Source organism: Panthera uncia, chromosome B4, assembly GCF_023721935.1.
Source record: "Panthera uncia isolate 11264 chromosome B4, Puncia_PCG_1.0, whole genome shotgun sequence".
Classification (NCBI taxonomy): Eukaryota; Metazoa; Chordata; class Mammalia; order Carnivora; family Felidae; genus Panthera; species Panthera uncia.
In genome coordinates, this window is record NC_064809.1 from 117,976,603 (window position 1) to 117,993,852 (window position 17,250).

Below are 17,250 nucleotides of genomic sequence, written 5' to 3' on the forward strand. Positions count from 1 at the left end.
CCCCCCCCCCCCCCCCCCCCCGCCTTAAAGAAATGCAGCCGCATTTTTTTAAGAACATTGTTTTGACAGGAGGAAATTCCCTTTTCCCGGGATTTAGAGATCGGGTTTACTCAGAAGTTCGATGTCTCACTCCAACAGATTATGATGTTTCAGTTGTGCTGCCTGAAAAGTAAGTGTTGGCTGATAGATAAAACATGGAAGTCATTTTGTAGGTAAAATGGTCAATAGGCAGACTTGAGTTTAAGCCTGGTTCTGGCAGGTTTATTTCACTTTTGGAATCCTCATTTTCCCTTTCTCAAAAATTGAATTAATAAACCTGATATTTCAGTGGACTAAATGGGATGAAGTATGTAAAGTGCCAGCCATAATGGTTGGTACATAATGGGTGCTCAATTAATATAAGATAGTATCCATATAGTAAATCAATCCTCATTCCTAAGAGATTTTTACCGGCAAAGCAATCAGGTTATAATCTGATTTTTTTTATCTAAGATGTGTCATTTCTTGACAGTTTCTATTAAGAATAATAGAAATGTAAGAACTAACCATGAAGATAAATTATGTCAATTTGTTAGTTGTTTTGGAATGGTTTAAGACAATTGTTAAAAATGGTTTCCCCTGCTATCCAAAAGCAGGACATTCCTTTGAAACCTTTTGTAAGTCAAATGGTCTAAAATGAAGAAGCAATTACTATTAACTTATATAGAAAAATTTTGAGCATTTGCAGACCCAAAGAATAATTTCTCTTAGGCTTTTTGATACCTTAGGACATATCTTGCTAACAGATATGCAAAATAAATGGAGGTAACGCATAGATGCTCACGGATGCAGTCCACAGCTATAGCAGCTCAATGCTGAGATGCCGTGTGTAGCTCCTGGGGAGAAGCTTAGCGGTGCCATTCTTGCTGCTTAGGTGTGTGCCGCCTCTGTAATGGCTCGCTGCAAAATGAATGCTGAATGCTGTTTTGCTTTTTGCCTTTATTTGGAAAAGCAAAAATCCTTTTCAGTTAGCAAAAAGAGGTACTAATGTAGTCTCTTGTAAAAGTGAAGTGGCGTAATGCAAACTTTTGAAAAATGGGATACCTGTATTTTAGTAAACTTTTATGTTTAAGTAGCCTTTTTTTTTTTTTTTTTTTTTAAGTTTATTTTGAGATAGAGCATGCAGGAGGGGCAGAGAGAGAGGAAGAGAGAAAGAATCCCAGGCAGGCTCTGTACTGTCAGCACATGGTCAGTGTGGAGCCCAATGAAGGGTTGGAACTCACATACTGGGAAGTCATGACCTGAGCTGAAATCAGAAGTTGGAGACTTAACCGACTGGAGTCACCGACATGCCACAGTGGTCATTTTTTTTTTTTTTTTTTGATTCAGAAATCTTTTATATCTACCCACTATCCCGTTTTATGAGAAAAACAGGTATCATTACACTTTTGTGGAGAAAAAAAATAAGGTATAATTTTAGAACCTTAAGAAAGCTTATAGGGGTGCCTGGGTGACACCAGTTGAGCATCCGACTTCAGCTCAGTTCATGATATTGTGGTTCGTGAGTTTGAGCCCCACATCAGGCTCTCTGCTGTGGCTCTCTGCAGAGGCCACTTTGGATCCTCTGTCCCCCTTTTTCTCTGCCATTTCCTCACTCTATCTCTTTATCTCAAAAATAAAAAACATTAGGGCGCCTGGGTGGCTCAGTCGGTTAAGCGGCCGACTTCGGCTCAGGTCATGATCTCACGGTCTGTGAGTTCGAGCCCCGCGTCGGGCTCTGTGCTGACAGCTCAGAGCCTGGATCCTGTTTCGGATTCTGTGTCTCCCTCTCTCTGACCCTCCCCCATTCATGCTTTGTCTCTTTCTGTCTCAAAAATAAATAAACGTTAAAAAAAAAATTTGAAAAAAAAAAACATTAAAAAGCTTATAAGTCCTCCTGTTCAATGTTTTTACTTTGTAAATAAAGAAATAAGGGCTCGTGATTTGGCAGAGGCTTTACAATAAGTTAATAGCAGTGGCCAGGCTAAAACCTAGTTCTCTTTATCTTGAGTCAGGAGCAAATACATGTCTCTTACCAAATATATGTCTAAATAACGCCCCCTCCCCACTCTCCCAGTCTTAAGTGGCAGAGTTAGAAATAAGACCCCATATACCTGGCTCTTAATTAAAAAAAAGTTTTTTTTAATGTTTATTTTTTGAGAGACAGATAGAGACAGAGTGTGAGCAGGGGAGGGGCAGAAAGAGAGGGAGACACAGAATCAGAAGCGGGCTCCAGGCTCTGAGCTGTCAGCACAGAGCCTGACACAGGGCTCAAACTCATGAACTGTGAGATCATGACCTGAGCTGAAGTTGGATACTTAGCCAACTGAGCCACCCAGGCTTAATTTTAGAGTCTTGTTTTAAAGGAAAATAGAATTTTTCTAAATCAATAGCAGTTACTAGAAGGCCCTTGTCTGCTCACTTAATTTATCGCTATCAGATTAAAGAGTAAACAATTGCTGGATATTGTAATGATTATCAGCATAATGTCCATATACTTTGCATACTGGATTTTCATCCTGTTTATTTATTTTATTATTATTTTTTCCACCATGTCTCTTTATTTCCCACACTTTTATTTTGTTTTGTTTTGTTTGCCCCACATGTTTTTCATCCTGCATTTTAAATGGAAGTCATCACACATTATATGCCAAGGGATCCACAGAAAGAGTTTTCATTCTTTTATTCATCAAGTCTTTATTGCATATCTGTTTTACATATACATATATAAATGTTACATGTATGGAATACAATAAGGAAAACATTTATTAGCTTTTCACCATTTTTCAGATTTTAAACTGAATTGGGAGAGAGGAACATTAGAAACAGAATTGAGTCATAACATAAGGTATATAACCTTGGTTAGAAATAAAACCAAACTGGATGTTTTATTTATTTATTTATTTATTTAAATTTTTTTAAATGTTTATTCATTTTTGACAGAGAGAGACCGAGAACAAGTGGGAGGGAGGATGGAGGAGATTGGGCAGAGAGAGGGAGACACAGAATCCGAAGCAGGCTCTAGGCTCTGAGCTGTCAGCATAGAGCCTGATGCTGGGCTTGAACTCACAAACCAAACTGGATGTTTTATGTGTCCCAATTTTACTTAATGTCTTTGTCCTACCATGTAGCTGTGTATCATGTGCTGTGTTTCCTAAATGTTTCATTTATTAGAAGAAAGCATAGCAGCAAAAGCACTGAAAGCACTGAAAACCTCTCTGAGCCTCATTTTCCAAATCTGTAAAATGTTACAATATGTTGTTTCATGGGTTGCTGTGCAAATTAGTGAGGTGACATATCTTTGCCACATACAGAATTTAGATTCAGTTATGACAGTGTTTTTCAAACTTTTATGCATTTTTGATCTTTTGCTTATAATCTTGTTTTTTCAGAAGTAGAGAGGGTCCATAAATTCAGGGTACAAGTTAAAAAAAAAAAAAAAAGAAAGAAACCACTTAGTTGTACTAGTGACCAAGGTTCTTTTCTTTAATAGTTTGCCTTATTCCTATGAAGCGTATGCTTTATTTTTACACTTTGTTTTCTGTTAAATCAGGTTGGGTAGAGATTGCCACGTTTTAGCTACTAATGAATGTTTTCTGCATTTCAGTTCTGTAAAATCATCTGGGTTCATTTATTTTAACTTTATTTTTAGCCCTATTACTTATGCCTGGGAAGGTGGAAAATTGATATCAGAGAATGATGATTTTGAAGATATGGTAGTAACAAGAGAAGATTATGAAGAAAATGGACATAGCGTCTGTGAAGAGAAATTTGATATTTAAGAAACATTCTGAATTAAAGTTTTGAATGGCTGTGATCGAAAGGTTTAATTTCAGTGTTCTTTTTAAAGTAGGTTAAGGATCTGTGTTACCTTTCATCCCAAGATTAGATCTTAAACTTATGTGAATACTTTGATCCTCAGCTAATTTTCAAAGGTTGCTTAGCTAAGTTATTACAGTAAACTGTATCTCAGCTCATATTTTCATTTAAGAGTTAGACTACCATAACAGTGCTTACACTATTCCTGAGACTAGGTTATCTTTCATTAGAAGAGTAAATGCATTTTGAATTTAATTCTTTATAGCCGAGAGCGCAAACATAACTGTCTCACTGGTCAGTTTTCCTTGGAAAGCTGTTTTGTGTTACTATGAATAGGGAGGGATTGGCTAAAATGTTTTCTGGCTGATATGATTTCTCTTTTAGAACTAAGTAGTTTATATAAAAATTGCCATTTTTATTCACACATACTAAAGTTGGGAAGACTAATCTTATTTGTGTTTAACATTTGGTTTTTATTTAGAATAAATTGGAAAGGGTGGAAACTAAAGCCAATGTATTAAAGTGTTTTTTGATCAGTATTATGTTGGCAGAAATGTATTATTTCACTCACAAAAATGCTGTACCATTTTTAGGATGAAAAGAAATTTGAAGTTAACTTAGGGTTGGTCAAAAACTCTTGAGACAAATGTTAGTGAGTGTTTTGTTTTAAAAACTTTATATAGAGGCACACTTACACACAAAAAACCTCTTGTATAATCCACAGTAAGCATATTAAGGTGTTAAAAGCTACAGATTTCAAATTTAAGGAAACAGGTGGCAATGACATTAATGAATGGATCAGGTAGGCTTTGCTTGCAAACAGGAGAAACTCATTTGGGCTATCCTAAGCAAAACAAAATTTATCAGTGGGACAAAGGGGAGCTTATCAAATCTAAAGAAAAATGACCAGCAGCCTTAGGAAGGATGAAAACCAGGATAACCTTAGGAATGTAGGTTACAGAAACTGAGTGAGAGACAATCCTTTTAGAGCCCTGCCATCAAAATATCTCAGCTTCTCTATTTTCTATCTTATATAGTTATGCTCATAAATCAAATTCCTACCAGTTTCTTTATGCTAGTTAGTATCATGCACCTATCCCATGGCTTCAGGGACTTTGACAGTACTACTAAGATAGCATAGAATAAAAGAAGGTAGTTTCCCAAAGGAAAATTAAGATGAAGAGACAGATGCTGATCAGAGTGAAAGAGCTGTTAATTACAATTTTATTTGGATCATGTTGGGTTAGGGCCTGGTCAGTCCTTCCTAGACTTAGGCTGGTTATCATTACAGAGTTGCAAGTCGAGTGTTTGTGTGATACCCAGTTATGAGCATATAATCTGAATAGTGTAGCAAGAAGATACTGATAGCATAAAATAAATTTTTGCAGCCATACAGTGTAACTGTTAGAATTTCAAGATGATGTGGTTGGAGGTTAAAAAAAAAAAAAAGGCAAATCCCCATTTATAGGGCTTTCCTTGACTTGTCAGGACTTCATGTTGGACAGGCAGAATACTTATCATCATTGACCAGGTGTTTTTCCTGTGAGGAACAAACATTCCTCAAAGATGCATTACCAAAACATGCCCTGGCCTTGAAGTCTTCTGTTATGTTCTGCTGAGAATGATTGTGTGTGTGTGTGTGTGTGTGTGTGTGTGTGTGTGTGTGTGTGTGCATATGCTTACTACAGTAAACTAATTTCTGTAGGCAGTGTAGGTATCATAGTGGTCATCTTTGAGACACTAAACATTCGTTTCTGAAATTAATGAACATAGTCCTTACTCCTCTATTTCTAGAGCATTGAAACTCCCTTCCATTTCAATACCTATCTAATTTAGAAAGCTTATTGCTAGAGATTTTGTTTTAATATTATACAATAAGTTGAGTTCAAAGAGAACCTTTAACATTATTTATAAATAATAACATTGAGGTGATTCATTAAAGATATCTATTATTTTGGAAAGATAGTCATAAAATCCTAATTTACAATTCATAAAAAGTGGGATGAGAACTTAGCCACATTAGAGTTTATAATTTTTTTTCAAGTTTATTTATTTATTTTGAGAGAGAGAACACAAGAGGGGAGAGGGGCAGAGAGAGAGCAAAGGTGAGAGAACCCCAAGCAGGCTCCCTGCTGTCAGCATAGAGCCTGATGGGGCCTGATCCCCCAAAACTATGAGATCATGACCTGAGCTGAAGTCATATGCTTTAACCCACTGAGCCACCCAGGCACCTCTAGAGTTTATTATTTTTTTAATGCAAACTGCATGCATGGAAATAACATGTTCCAGTGTTGGCCATGCATTATACTCCCCTTAAGACAATAAAGAATTAGGATTTATATCAATGAGTAAGATAGAACAGTCCTCTCAAACAGTTTTTTATCTTGGTTTTGAAATTTTTAATTTGGTGGTGTTTGTCTTTGCATAGCAAACTGATACTGTTCACCTCCTTCATGTCCCAAATCCCTTTAAACATTTCAGGTGGAGAAGGGAGGGAAGTAAATGAGATCAGGGAGGAATACACAGGGAACACTTCAGTGCTATTTGTGATATATTATTTCTCAAGCTGGATGGTGAGCACACGGGTGCTCATTGTGTTAGAATCTACACTGTGTATGTGAAATAGTTCACAGTGTATTTTGATAGAAGAGTAAATCTGTAAGTGACTCTAGGAAACACAAAGGGTGCTATTGATGAACAAAGTGGAAGAATTCCTAAAAGATGGAAAACAATGGCGTTAGGTTGTTAGCGAATCAAGAAGAATATTCATGTCCCAAATCAGGGCAGGAGAAAACTACTAAAGATAAAATAATTCCAGAGATACTTTAATGTCAGGGCAAATGTCAGGAGAATAGGAGATAATGGGTGAGCCATTAAAAGAATGAATTGGAAACAACTGAGCCCTACTCACTTTCTTGGAATGGAGGCTCAGCAAAAAGAGAAAGTGTAAGGGTTGGACAATCTAAATAGTTTTATATTCACTAAAGTCATCAGAGTAAAAGGAAAAAAATATTAAAGGGAGTGGTGGATTGTGGCACTCATCTCTGGCTAAATATAGGAGCTCAGACCTCATTAGAAAGAAGTCTGACAGGGCAGGGCCCTCGGGCACTTAGCACACCTCTCTCTTGCTGAGGAAAGGCACCACAGTTAGAACTTAGATTCATCAACAGGTAAACAGGAATTCATTTAAAAAAAAAAAAAAAAAAGACAACCAAGCATTAAACATTTGAATGATACTTAAACACCACAAGAGGTACACCAAATCCAAAAAAAAAGAATGAACCCCTAAGGGAATAAAGTAAACTTTATACTATTCTCTGAGAGACTAATGAGGCAATTGTATCTATCACAACAGGTTACTATAACAAAGATCATAGAAATTAAAAATAGGATTACTTATGCTTAATTGATGGGTTGAATAGCAAAATGGACACTACTTAAAATTTAAAAAAAAAGAAGCTGAGGGAATTTTCCCAGAGTGTAGCACAAGTGAGCAAGCTCTAGGATGGCTGGGGAAAGAAGCTAGCCAACATTGACAATATAGGCCATGTTGTCCCCCTGATACTATGATCCTCTCCTATCGAGAGGCCTTTTGATGAGCTTGCACACAAAACACAAATAACCTCACACTTGGGGACCGTTCATCCACATAACTTCTTTCCTAAAGCTTCTAGTTCCCAGGTTTCTTGTAGTTTTCAAGTCTCTCATCCTCTGGTCAAACCATTAGCCATTATCCCCATCCAATATGTTCATGCACATTGGACAAGAGATGCCCCTCTTGGTTCTGCCCTCTGGGATCATTTCTCTTCCCTACTGCAGGTTAGGCATGCACAGAGCAGCATGTCAATGTCAAGCGGACGGTGGTATCTGCAAGATTGGACTCAGGCTGGACAAGTAAATTCCATGGGCTCACACTTAGAGCACCTACTCTTACTGCACTGTTTATGTTTCACCTGGCCCATATCTGTGACCTTATGGAGGTTACCTAATACCAGAGAAAAAATTCAAACCTGATTTACAGGTGGTTCTACGTGATATGGGTAGTACCAGCCAGAAACACAGTGCTGGCACAGATCAATTGTTGAATTATACTCATGTATGAATCAGACAACAAGAGTTACCCAATAGTATCACTGGCCACAGAGTTAAGTGACAAGAGCTGGGGCTGCAATGCTAACTTGTTGGTTTTTATGTCAAAAAGCTTTCTAGCACATTAGCAATTGCATTATAAAGGCACTTCCAAATCCACTTGTACAGAGTAAAGGGAAGAAAGATTTCTAGAAAAAAAGGTCTCAAGAAGGCCTTTCAGTCTTAAATATTCTCTATATAAATTATAAGAGGAGAAAAGTTTCATCTCAACATTTATTTCTCTGAGTTAGAAAATCTTTTATTTACCTGGGTAGTATCTGAGAATGTGCATAAGAAGTTAAACAGAGTCTTAAGCATTATGAATCAGACTGTTAATTCTCACAGAAATTTACTGAATGTTCCAACAGTAGGTAATCTTCTCAATGATTGGAGTTGGACTTTATTTATGCAGAGAAAAAAAGATTTTTGCGTGTAAGTCCTCCCTCTAAATGGTCTAACCTAAAATCGAATGATAATACCCTTGGGAATTCTTTTTAAGTGGAATAACTGTAATTTGTGGAACTGTCACTAGGTGGAGTGGCACTGTTGGGTTAGGAATTCATGCCTGGGAACTTTCAAAAACCATTCGGTAGAAGTCAATTTGTAAACAAGTTCAGTTGAATAATGGTGTGTATATATGTTGATCAAAATAAGCTTTATTAGGGAATGTTATAAGAAATTGTCATTCACTTCATACAATAATAAAACATTTCAAGCATTGCTGAACAGTTCTTAGTAATTCCACTAATTCTAATTTGGATTTTGCCTAAATCCAGGGTGCTCACTTGCTAACATTTTCCCTTCTGAACTCAAATAGGTGAAGTAGTAAATCAAGCTCTCTGACACCAGAGCCCGTATCCTCATGTTACCTACCATACCACATGCATACCTTTGTATCTTTGATATTTCTGGTCCAATCTTAGAAATACAAATCTAAACATGTATATTTTTATTCTAAAAATTTGAAACAAAATAAAATAGGCTCAGAGGGAAGATGTTTCTTTAAAATTATATACAATCTTCTGAGCAGCAGATTGAAGGACATGGTAATATTCTTAATGCATTTCTCAAAGTCCCAGCCTTTCATAGTAATGGTAAGCAATGTTCACATAGAATATTAAAATGGAGACTTTACTAATAAGGAGACTCTGCCCTGCATCCCCTCCAATAAAGAGCATGTGGCTGCATGTTTCCGGGGTTTTCTGATCTCTTTATAACCACCCTCCCAGGGCTTCTACCAGAGGTATATTAATTTCCTCCTCAACTCAAAGAGAACCATACACAGATTAGGGTAGTTACATCTTCCAGTGGCATAAAATTATTTATTTTAGTTTTTTTTTTAGGGCATTGGTTAATGTTTATAAATTAAACAATTTGAGGACTCAAGGAAGTAGGTCTATTTTAGTACCCTTATTCATAGTAACTCTTTTATTTCCTTGCTTTATCATAGTCATTTATTTTTATTTTTTTAATTTTATTTTTTTAAATTTACATCCAAATTAGTTAGCATATAGTGCAACAATGTCAGGAGTAGATTCCTTAGTTTCCCTTACCCATTTAGCCCATCCCCCCTCCCATAATCCCTCCAGCAACCCTCAGTTTGTTCTCCATATTTATGAGTCTCTTCTGTTTTGTCCCCCTCCCTGTTTTTATATTATTTTTGTTTCCCTTCCCTTATGTTCATCTGTTTTGTCTTTAAAATCCTCATATGAGTGAAGTCATATGATTTTTGTCTTTTTCTGACCGACTAATTCACTTAGCATAATACCCTTCAGTTCCATCCGCATAGTTGCAAATGGCAAGATTTCATTCTTTTTGATTGCCGAGTTAATACTCCATTGTGTGTGTGTATTATATATATATATATATATATATATAATACACACCACATCTTCTTTATCCATTCATCCATCGATGGACACTTGGGCTCTTTCCACACTTTGGCTATTGTTGATAGTGCTGCTATAAACATGGGGGTGCATATGTCCTTTTGAAACAACACCCCTGTATCTCTTGGATAAATGCCTAGTAGTGCAATTGCTGAGTCATAGGGTAGTTCTATTTTTAGTTTTTTGAGGAACCTCCATACTGTTTTCCAGAGTGACTGCACCTGTTTGCATTCCCACCAGCAGTGCAAAAAATCCTCTTTCTCTGCATCCTCGCCAACATCTGTCATTGCCTGAGTTGTTATTGTTAGCCATTCTGACAGGTGTGAGGTGGTATCTCATTGTGGTTTTGATTTGTATTTCCCTGAGGATGAGTGATGTTGAGCAATTTTTCATGTGTTGGTTGGCCATCTGGGTGTCTTCCTTGGAGAAGTGTCTATTCATATCTTTTGTCCATTTCTTCACTGGATTATTTGTTTTTTTGGGTGTTGAGTTTGATACGTTCTTTATAGGTTTTGAGTACTAACCCTTTATCTGATAATATCGTTTGCAAATATCTTCTCCCATTCCATTGGTTGCCTTTTAGTTTTGCTGATTGTTTCCTTCACTGTGTAGAAGTTTTTTATTTTTATAGGGTCGCAATAGTTCATTTTTGCTTTTGTTTCCTTGCCCCTTGAGATGTGTTGAGTAAGAAGTTGCTGTGGCCAAGATCAAAGAGGTTTTTGCCTGCTTTCTCCTCAAGGATTTTTTTAAATTTATTTTTTAATGTTTTTATTTATATTTGAGAGAGAGAGACAGAGCATGAGCAGGGGAGGGGCAGAGAGAGAGGGAGACACAGAATCTGAAGCAGGCTCCAGGCTCTGAGCTGTCAGCACAGAGCCCGACATGGGGCTCGAACTCACGGACCTGATCATGACCTGAGCTGAAGTCAGATGCTCAACTGACTGAGCCACTCAGGCGCTCCTCTCCTCAAGGATTTTGATGGCTTCCTGTCTTTCATTTAGGTCTTTCATTCATTTTGAGCTTATTTTGTGTATGGTGTAAGAAAGTGATCCAGGTTCATTTTTCTGCATGCTGCTATCCAGTTTTCCCAGCACCATTTGCTGAAGAGACTGTCTTTATTCCATTGGATATTCTTTCCTGCTTTGTCAGAGATTAGTTGGCCATATGTTTGTGGATCCATTTCTGGGTTCTCCATTCTGTTCCATTAATTTGAGTGTCTGTTTTTATGCCAGTACCATACTATCTTGATGATGACAGCTTTGTAATACAGCTCGAAGTCTGGGATTGTGATGCCTCCTGCTTTGGTTTTCTTTTTCAAGATTGCTTCGGCTATTTGGGCTCTTTTCTGGTTCCATACAAATTTTAGGATTGTTTGTTCTAGCTCTGTGAAGAATGCTGGTGTTATTTTGATAGGGATTGCAAAAATCAGGCTTATTTTAAGGAAAAAATCAAAACACACCTAGTTAAAGGTCTAAACAGTCCCCATTGCAAGCGAAGAGAAACTCTGCAGAGGACCGACCTGTGGGAAAGAGCAACCAAAACACAACAGCAAAATACACACAGCATATACCAGTAACACTTCCTGAAGCAACAGGCCATGGACAGTGTATGACCCCTTCTTAATATAGCATTACTCTCAGAAGCAGGAAACATAACAAGCTTTCAAAGCACACAAAAGACAGAAACCTAGACGAAATGACAAGATGGAGGAATTCTCCCCAAAAGAAAGATCAAGAAGAAATCACAACAAGGGATTTACTCAAAACATATGTATGTAATATATCGGAACAAGAACTTAGAACAATAATCATAAGAATACTAACTGGGCTTGAAAGAAGCATAGAAGACACCAGAGAAACCCTTGCTGCAAAGATAAAAGACCTAAAAACTAGTCAGGCTGAAATAAAAAATGCTATAACTGACATACAAAACAGACTGGATGTAATCACAACTAGGAAGGAAGAATCAGAGGAATGACTATGTGATAGAGAAGATAAAATTATAGAAAATAATAAAGCTGAAAAGAAGAGGGAAAGAAAATTATTAGATCACAAATACACATTTAGGGAACTCAGCAATTCCAGAAAGCACAATATTATCCATATCATAGGAGTTCCAGAAGAAGAAGAGTGGGGAAAAGGGACAGAAGGTTTATTCGAACAAATTATAGCAGAGAACTTCCCTGATCTGGGGATGGAAACAGGCATTCAATCCAAGAGGCACACAGAACTCCCTTCAAAATAAACAAAAACAGGTCAACATCAAGACATATCATAGTGAACCTTGCAAAATATAAAGTTAAAGAGAGAATTCTGAAAGCAGCCAGGGACAAAAGGTCCTTAACCTACAAGGGTAGACACATGAGGTTAGTAGCAGACTTGTCCACAGAAACTTGGTAGGCCAGAGGGAGCGGCATGATATATTCAACATGCTAAATGGGAAAAATATACAGCCAAGAATACTTATCCAACGAGGCTACCATTAGAATAAGAGACATAAAGGGTTTCTAAGACAAGTAAAAACTGAAGGAGTTCATGAACACTAAACAAGCTCTGTGAGAAATATTAAAGGGGAACCTTTGAGCTGGAAAGAGAGACCAAAGCAAATAAGACTAGAAAGGTACAGAGACAATCTACAGGAATAGTGACTTTACAGGTAATACAATGGCACTAAATTCATATTTATCAGTGATTACTCTGAATGTAAATGGGCCAAATGCTCCAATCAAAAGACATACAGTATCAGAATGGATTAAAAAAAGAAGACCCATCAATATGATGCATACAAGACACCTCTAGATTGAAATGGAATGGCAAAGCATTTATCATGCTAATGGACATCAAAAGAAAGCTGGAATACCCATACTTGTATCAGAAAAACTATATTTTAAACCAAAGATTGTAACAAGAGATGAAGAAGGGCACTATGTGATAATAAAGGGGGTCTATCCAACAAGATCTAACAATTATAAATATTTATGCCCCCAACTTGAACACCCAAAAATAAAAATCAATTAATAGCAAACATAAAGAAACTCATTGATAATAGTGTAATAATACAATAGTGGGGACTTTGGGGCGCCTGGGTGGCTCAGTCGGTTAAGTGTCTGACTTCGGCTCAGGTCATGATCTCGTGGTTCACGAGTTCGAGCCCTGCATCGGGTTCTGTGCTGACAGCTCAGAGCCTGGAGCCTGCTTCCGATTCTGTGTCTCCCTCTCTCTCTGACCCTCCCCCCCCATTCATGCTCTGTCTTTCTCTGTCTCAAAAAAATAAATAAATGTTAAAAAAAATTAAAAAAAAACAACAATAGTGGGGACTTTAACACCCCACTTACGGCAATAGATATATCATCAAAGCAGAAGATCAATAAGGAAACAATGGCTTTGAATGACATACTGGACCAGATGGACTTAACCGATATATTCAGAGCATTTCATTATTAAGAAGAATACATATTCTTTTTGAGTGCACATGGAACATTCTCCAGGATAGATTACATACTGGGTCACAAATCAGGCCTCAACCAGTACAAAAGGACTGAGATCATATTATGCATATTTTCAGACCACAACACTATGAAACTTGAAATCAACCACAAGAAAAAATTTGGAAAGACCACAGATACATGGAGTTTAAAAAGCATCCTATTAAAGAATGAATGGGTTAACCAGGAAATTAAAGAAGAAATAAAAAATACATGGATGCAAATGAAAATGAAAACATGATAGTGCAAAACCTTTGGGATGCAGCACAGGCAGTTATGGGAAGTATATAATAACATAGGCCTTACTCAAGAAGCAAGAAAAGTCTCAAATACACAACCTAACCTTACACCTAAAGGAGCTGGAAAAAGAACAGCAAATAAAGCATAAAGCCAGCAGAAGAAGGGAAATAATAAAGATTAGAGCTGAAATAAATGTTGTTGAAAAAAAAAAAACACAGTAGAACAGATCAATGAAACTAGGAGCTGGCTCTATGAAAGAATTAAAAAAATAGATAAACCCTTATTAGCCAGACGTATCAAAAAGAAAAGAGAAAGGACCCAAATAAATAAAATGAATGAAAGAGGAGAGATCATAATAAACAATGCAGAAATGCAAACAATTATGAGAGAATATTATGAGCAATTATATACCAACAAATTAGGCCATCTGGAAGAAATGAATAAATTCCTAGAAACATAAAAACTACCAAAACTGAAACAGAAATAGAAAATTTGAATGGACCCATAACTAGTAAAGAAATTGAATCAGTAATAAAAAAATTTCCCAACAAACAAGAGTTCAGAACTGGATGGCTCCCCAGGGGAATTATACTAAACATTTAAAGAATAGCTAAAACCTGTTGTTTTGAAGCTTTTCTAAAAAATAAAAAAAGGAAGGAAAAGTTCCAAACTCATTCAGTGAGATAGCATTACCTTGATTCCAAAACCAGACAAAGACCCCCTTTAAAAGGAGAATTGCAAACCATTATCTCTGATGAACATGGATGCAAAAATTCTCAACAATATATTAACAAATCGAATCCAACAGTACATTAAAAGAATCATTCACCACGATCAAATGGGATTTATTCCTTGGCTGCAGGGGTGCTTCAATATATACAAATCAATCAACGTGATATACCACATTAATAAAAGAAAGAGTAAGAACCATATGATCCTCTCAATAGATGTAGAAAAAACATGACAAAATACAGCATCCTTTTTTTTTTTTTAATGTTTATTTATTTTTGAGAGACACAGAGAGACAGAGCATGAGCGGGGGAAGGGGCAGAGAGAGAGGGAGACACAGAATTCAAAGCAGGCTCCAGGCTCTGAGCTGTCAGCACAGAGCCCACATGGGGCTGAAACTCATGAGCAGTGAGATCATAACCTGAGTCTGATGCTTAACTGACTGAGCTACCAGGAACCCCTACAGTATGTATGTATGTATGTGTATATATGTGTGTGTGTGTGTGTGTGTGTGTGTGTGTGTGTGTGTGTGTGTGTTGGGAGAAAGAGCAAGGGAGGGGCAGAGAATTCCAAGCAGTCTCCACGCTGTCAGTGTGGAACCCGATGCTGAGCTCTAACTCATAAACTGTGAGATCATGACCTGAACCAAAACCAAGAGTTGGATGCTTAACCAACTGATCCACCTGGGCGCCCCTTTATAGCATCCCTTCTTGATAAAAACCCTCAAGAAAGTAGGGATAGAAGAAACATACCTTGACATCATACAGGCCACATATAAAAGACCCACAGTGATCACCATCCTCAATGGGGAAAAACTGAGAGCTTTTCCTCTAAAGTCACCAACAGGATAGGGATATCCATTCTCAGCATTGCTATTGAACATAGTACTGGAAATCTTATTAGTTTCAGCAATCAGACAACAAAAGAAATAAAAGTCACCCAAACTGGCAAGGAAGAAGTCCAACTTTCACTCTTCCCAGATGACATGATACTCTATGTAGAGAAACCTAAAGACTCCACCAAAAAATTGCTAGAAGTGATACATGAATTTAGCAAAGTCGCGGGATATAAAATCAATGTACAGAAATTGGTTGCATTTCTATACACCAATAATGAAGTAGCAGAAAGAGAAATCAAGGAAATGATCCCATTTACAATTGCACCAAACCCCAGAAAATACGTGGGAATAAACCTAACCAAAGAGATAAAAGATCTGTATGCTGAAAACCTTAGAAAGCTTATGAAAGATATTGAAGACACAAAGAAATGGAAAAACATCCCATGCTCATGGATTGGAAGAACAAATATTGTTAAAATGTCTACACTACCCAAAGCAATCTACACATTTAATGCAATCCCTATAAGAATATCAAAATAATAGGCTTTCCTTCCCTACTGTGTCTTATTTATTTATTTATCCTTCTAAGTCTCAGTTTCCCCTACTATAAAATGGGAGTTTTACCTCTTACTTTACAGGCCTATTGTTAGATTATAAACAATGCATATAAAATGTTTAACAAACTGCTTAAGAAAGGGAAAGGGTAGGGACACCTGGGTGGCTCAGTCGGTTGGCTCAGTCCATGATCTCATGGTTTGTGAGTTCAAGCCCCGCATCAGAGCCTGGAGCCTGCTTCTGATTCTGTGTCTCCTCCCCCACTCATGCTCTGTCTCTCTCTGTCTCAGAAATAAATAAACATTAACAAAAGAAAGGGAAAGGGCCAATGACTGGAAATTATTTTTATTAGCATATTTACTGATAAATTACATCCATCTGTAGTTGGGAATTTCTAGAGGTACCCTATATCCTCAGGGGAAAGTAATAGGACAGTTGGGTTTTTCATTTGTAGTAGATAAAAATCACTTTTGTTTGGCTCTTCTGCCTGTCCACTGGTCTTCCTCAGAGTTATCTTCTAGTCCCTTTTCTCTTCTTATTACCTTTCCTTTGGGCCCCTTGTCTTTCCCTTATCACACTTTTCCTAACTGCTGTTGATATCTTCTGCACCTCCAAGGTGCAAATTAGGCTTGTCCTGCTTCTGTCATGGTTTGACTAAATGCAGTAAAAGATGTAACCATTAATGAATTGGGTATGTATCCCTTCTGATTGTCCTGGGTCTGGGGCTCTTCTTTGCACCTTTTGTGTCATCAGAAGGAGAAAAAAAACACAAGTAAGTAGGTGAAGTAAATAGAGAAGAGGAGTAGAGCAACAGGTTGCCTATTTTTTTTTCTGAAAGGTGAAGGTTAGGGAGATGTTTGCGAGGGAGGATGGACTGGAAAAAGTAAATGCTCACAAGAAGATGGTCTAGGATTATAAATAGTAAGGAGTCTATATGTCTTTTTTTCTGGTAGTATAGACTATAGCACCTCCAGTTAATCTGCTCATGGTCATTGTAAAAAATAAATGTTATTGGATCTATGTTGCCTCACCTGTCTTGTCTGATATAATCGCTGTGTAGAAGGAAACTCTTACAGAAGAGCAGAAAATCAATACACCAAACACAGTACTTTTATCATATCTGAAAAGTCAATTCTTGGAGATCAGTGGTTACCAGGGGTTGGGGGGAAGGGAAGGATGAATAGGTGAAGCATAGACTTTTAGGTCAGTGAAACTATTTCTGTATGATTCTCTGATGGTAGATACATGTCATACATTTGTCAAAACCCACATAATATAAAACACAAAGAGTGAGTACTAATGTAAACTATGAACTAATGTAAACTTGATAATGATGTATCAATGTATGTTCACAGATTGTAACAAATGTATCGCTTTGGTACAGGACGTTGATAGTGGGGAAAATATACTTATGGGGGCAGAGGATATATGGGGACTCTACTTTCTGTGCAATTTCTGTGCACTTTTTCTGTGAACCTAAAACTGTTCTTTTTTAAAAAAATTTTTTTTAATGTTTATTTATTTTTGAGACAGAGAGAGACAGAGCATGA

General features: G+C 37.1%; 1 protein-coding gene across 3 annotated transcripts in view; it reads left to right on the plus strand.

The window, feature by feature from the left end:
- Nucleotides 1–8,685, plus strand: part of ACTR6 (actin related protein 6) — a 31,268-nt gene extending 22,583 nt beyond the window's left edge. For all 3 annotated transcript variants that reach the window (XM_049626146.1, XM_049626148.1, XM_049626149.1), the window contains 2 exons: nucleotides 31–169; nucleotides 3,671–8,685. In XM_049626146.1, the coding sequence (XP_049482103.1) occupies nucleotides 31–169; nucleotides 3,671–3,800 (269 nt within the window). In that variant the 3' untranslated portion in view covers nucleotides 3,801–8,685. The remainder of the gene's footprint in view (nucleotides 1–30; nucleotides 170–3,670) is intronic.
- Nucleotides 8,686–17,250: the final 8,565 nt, after the last annotated feature.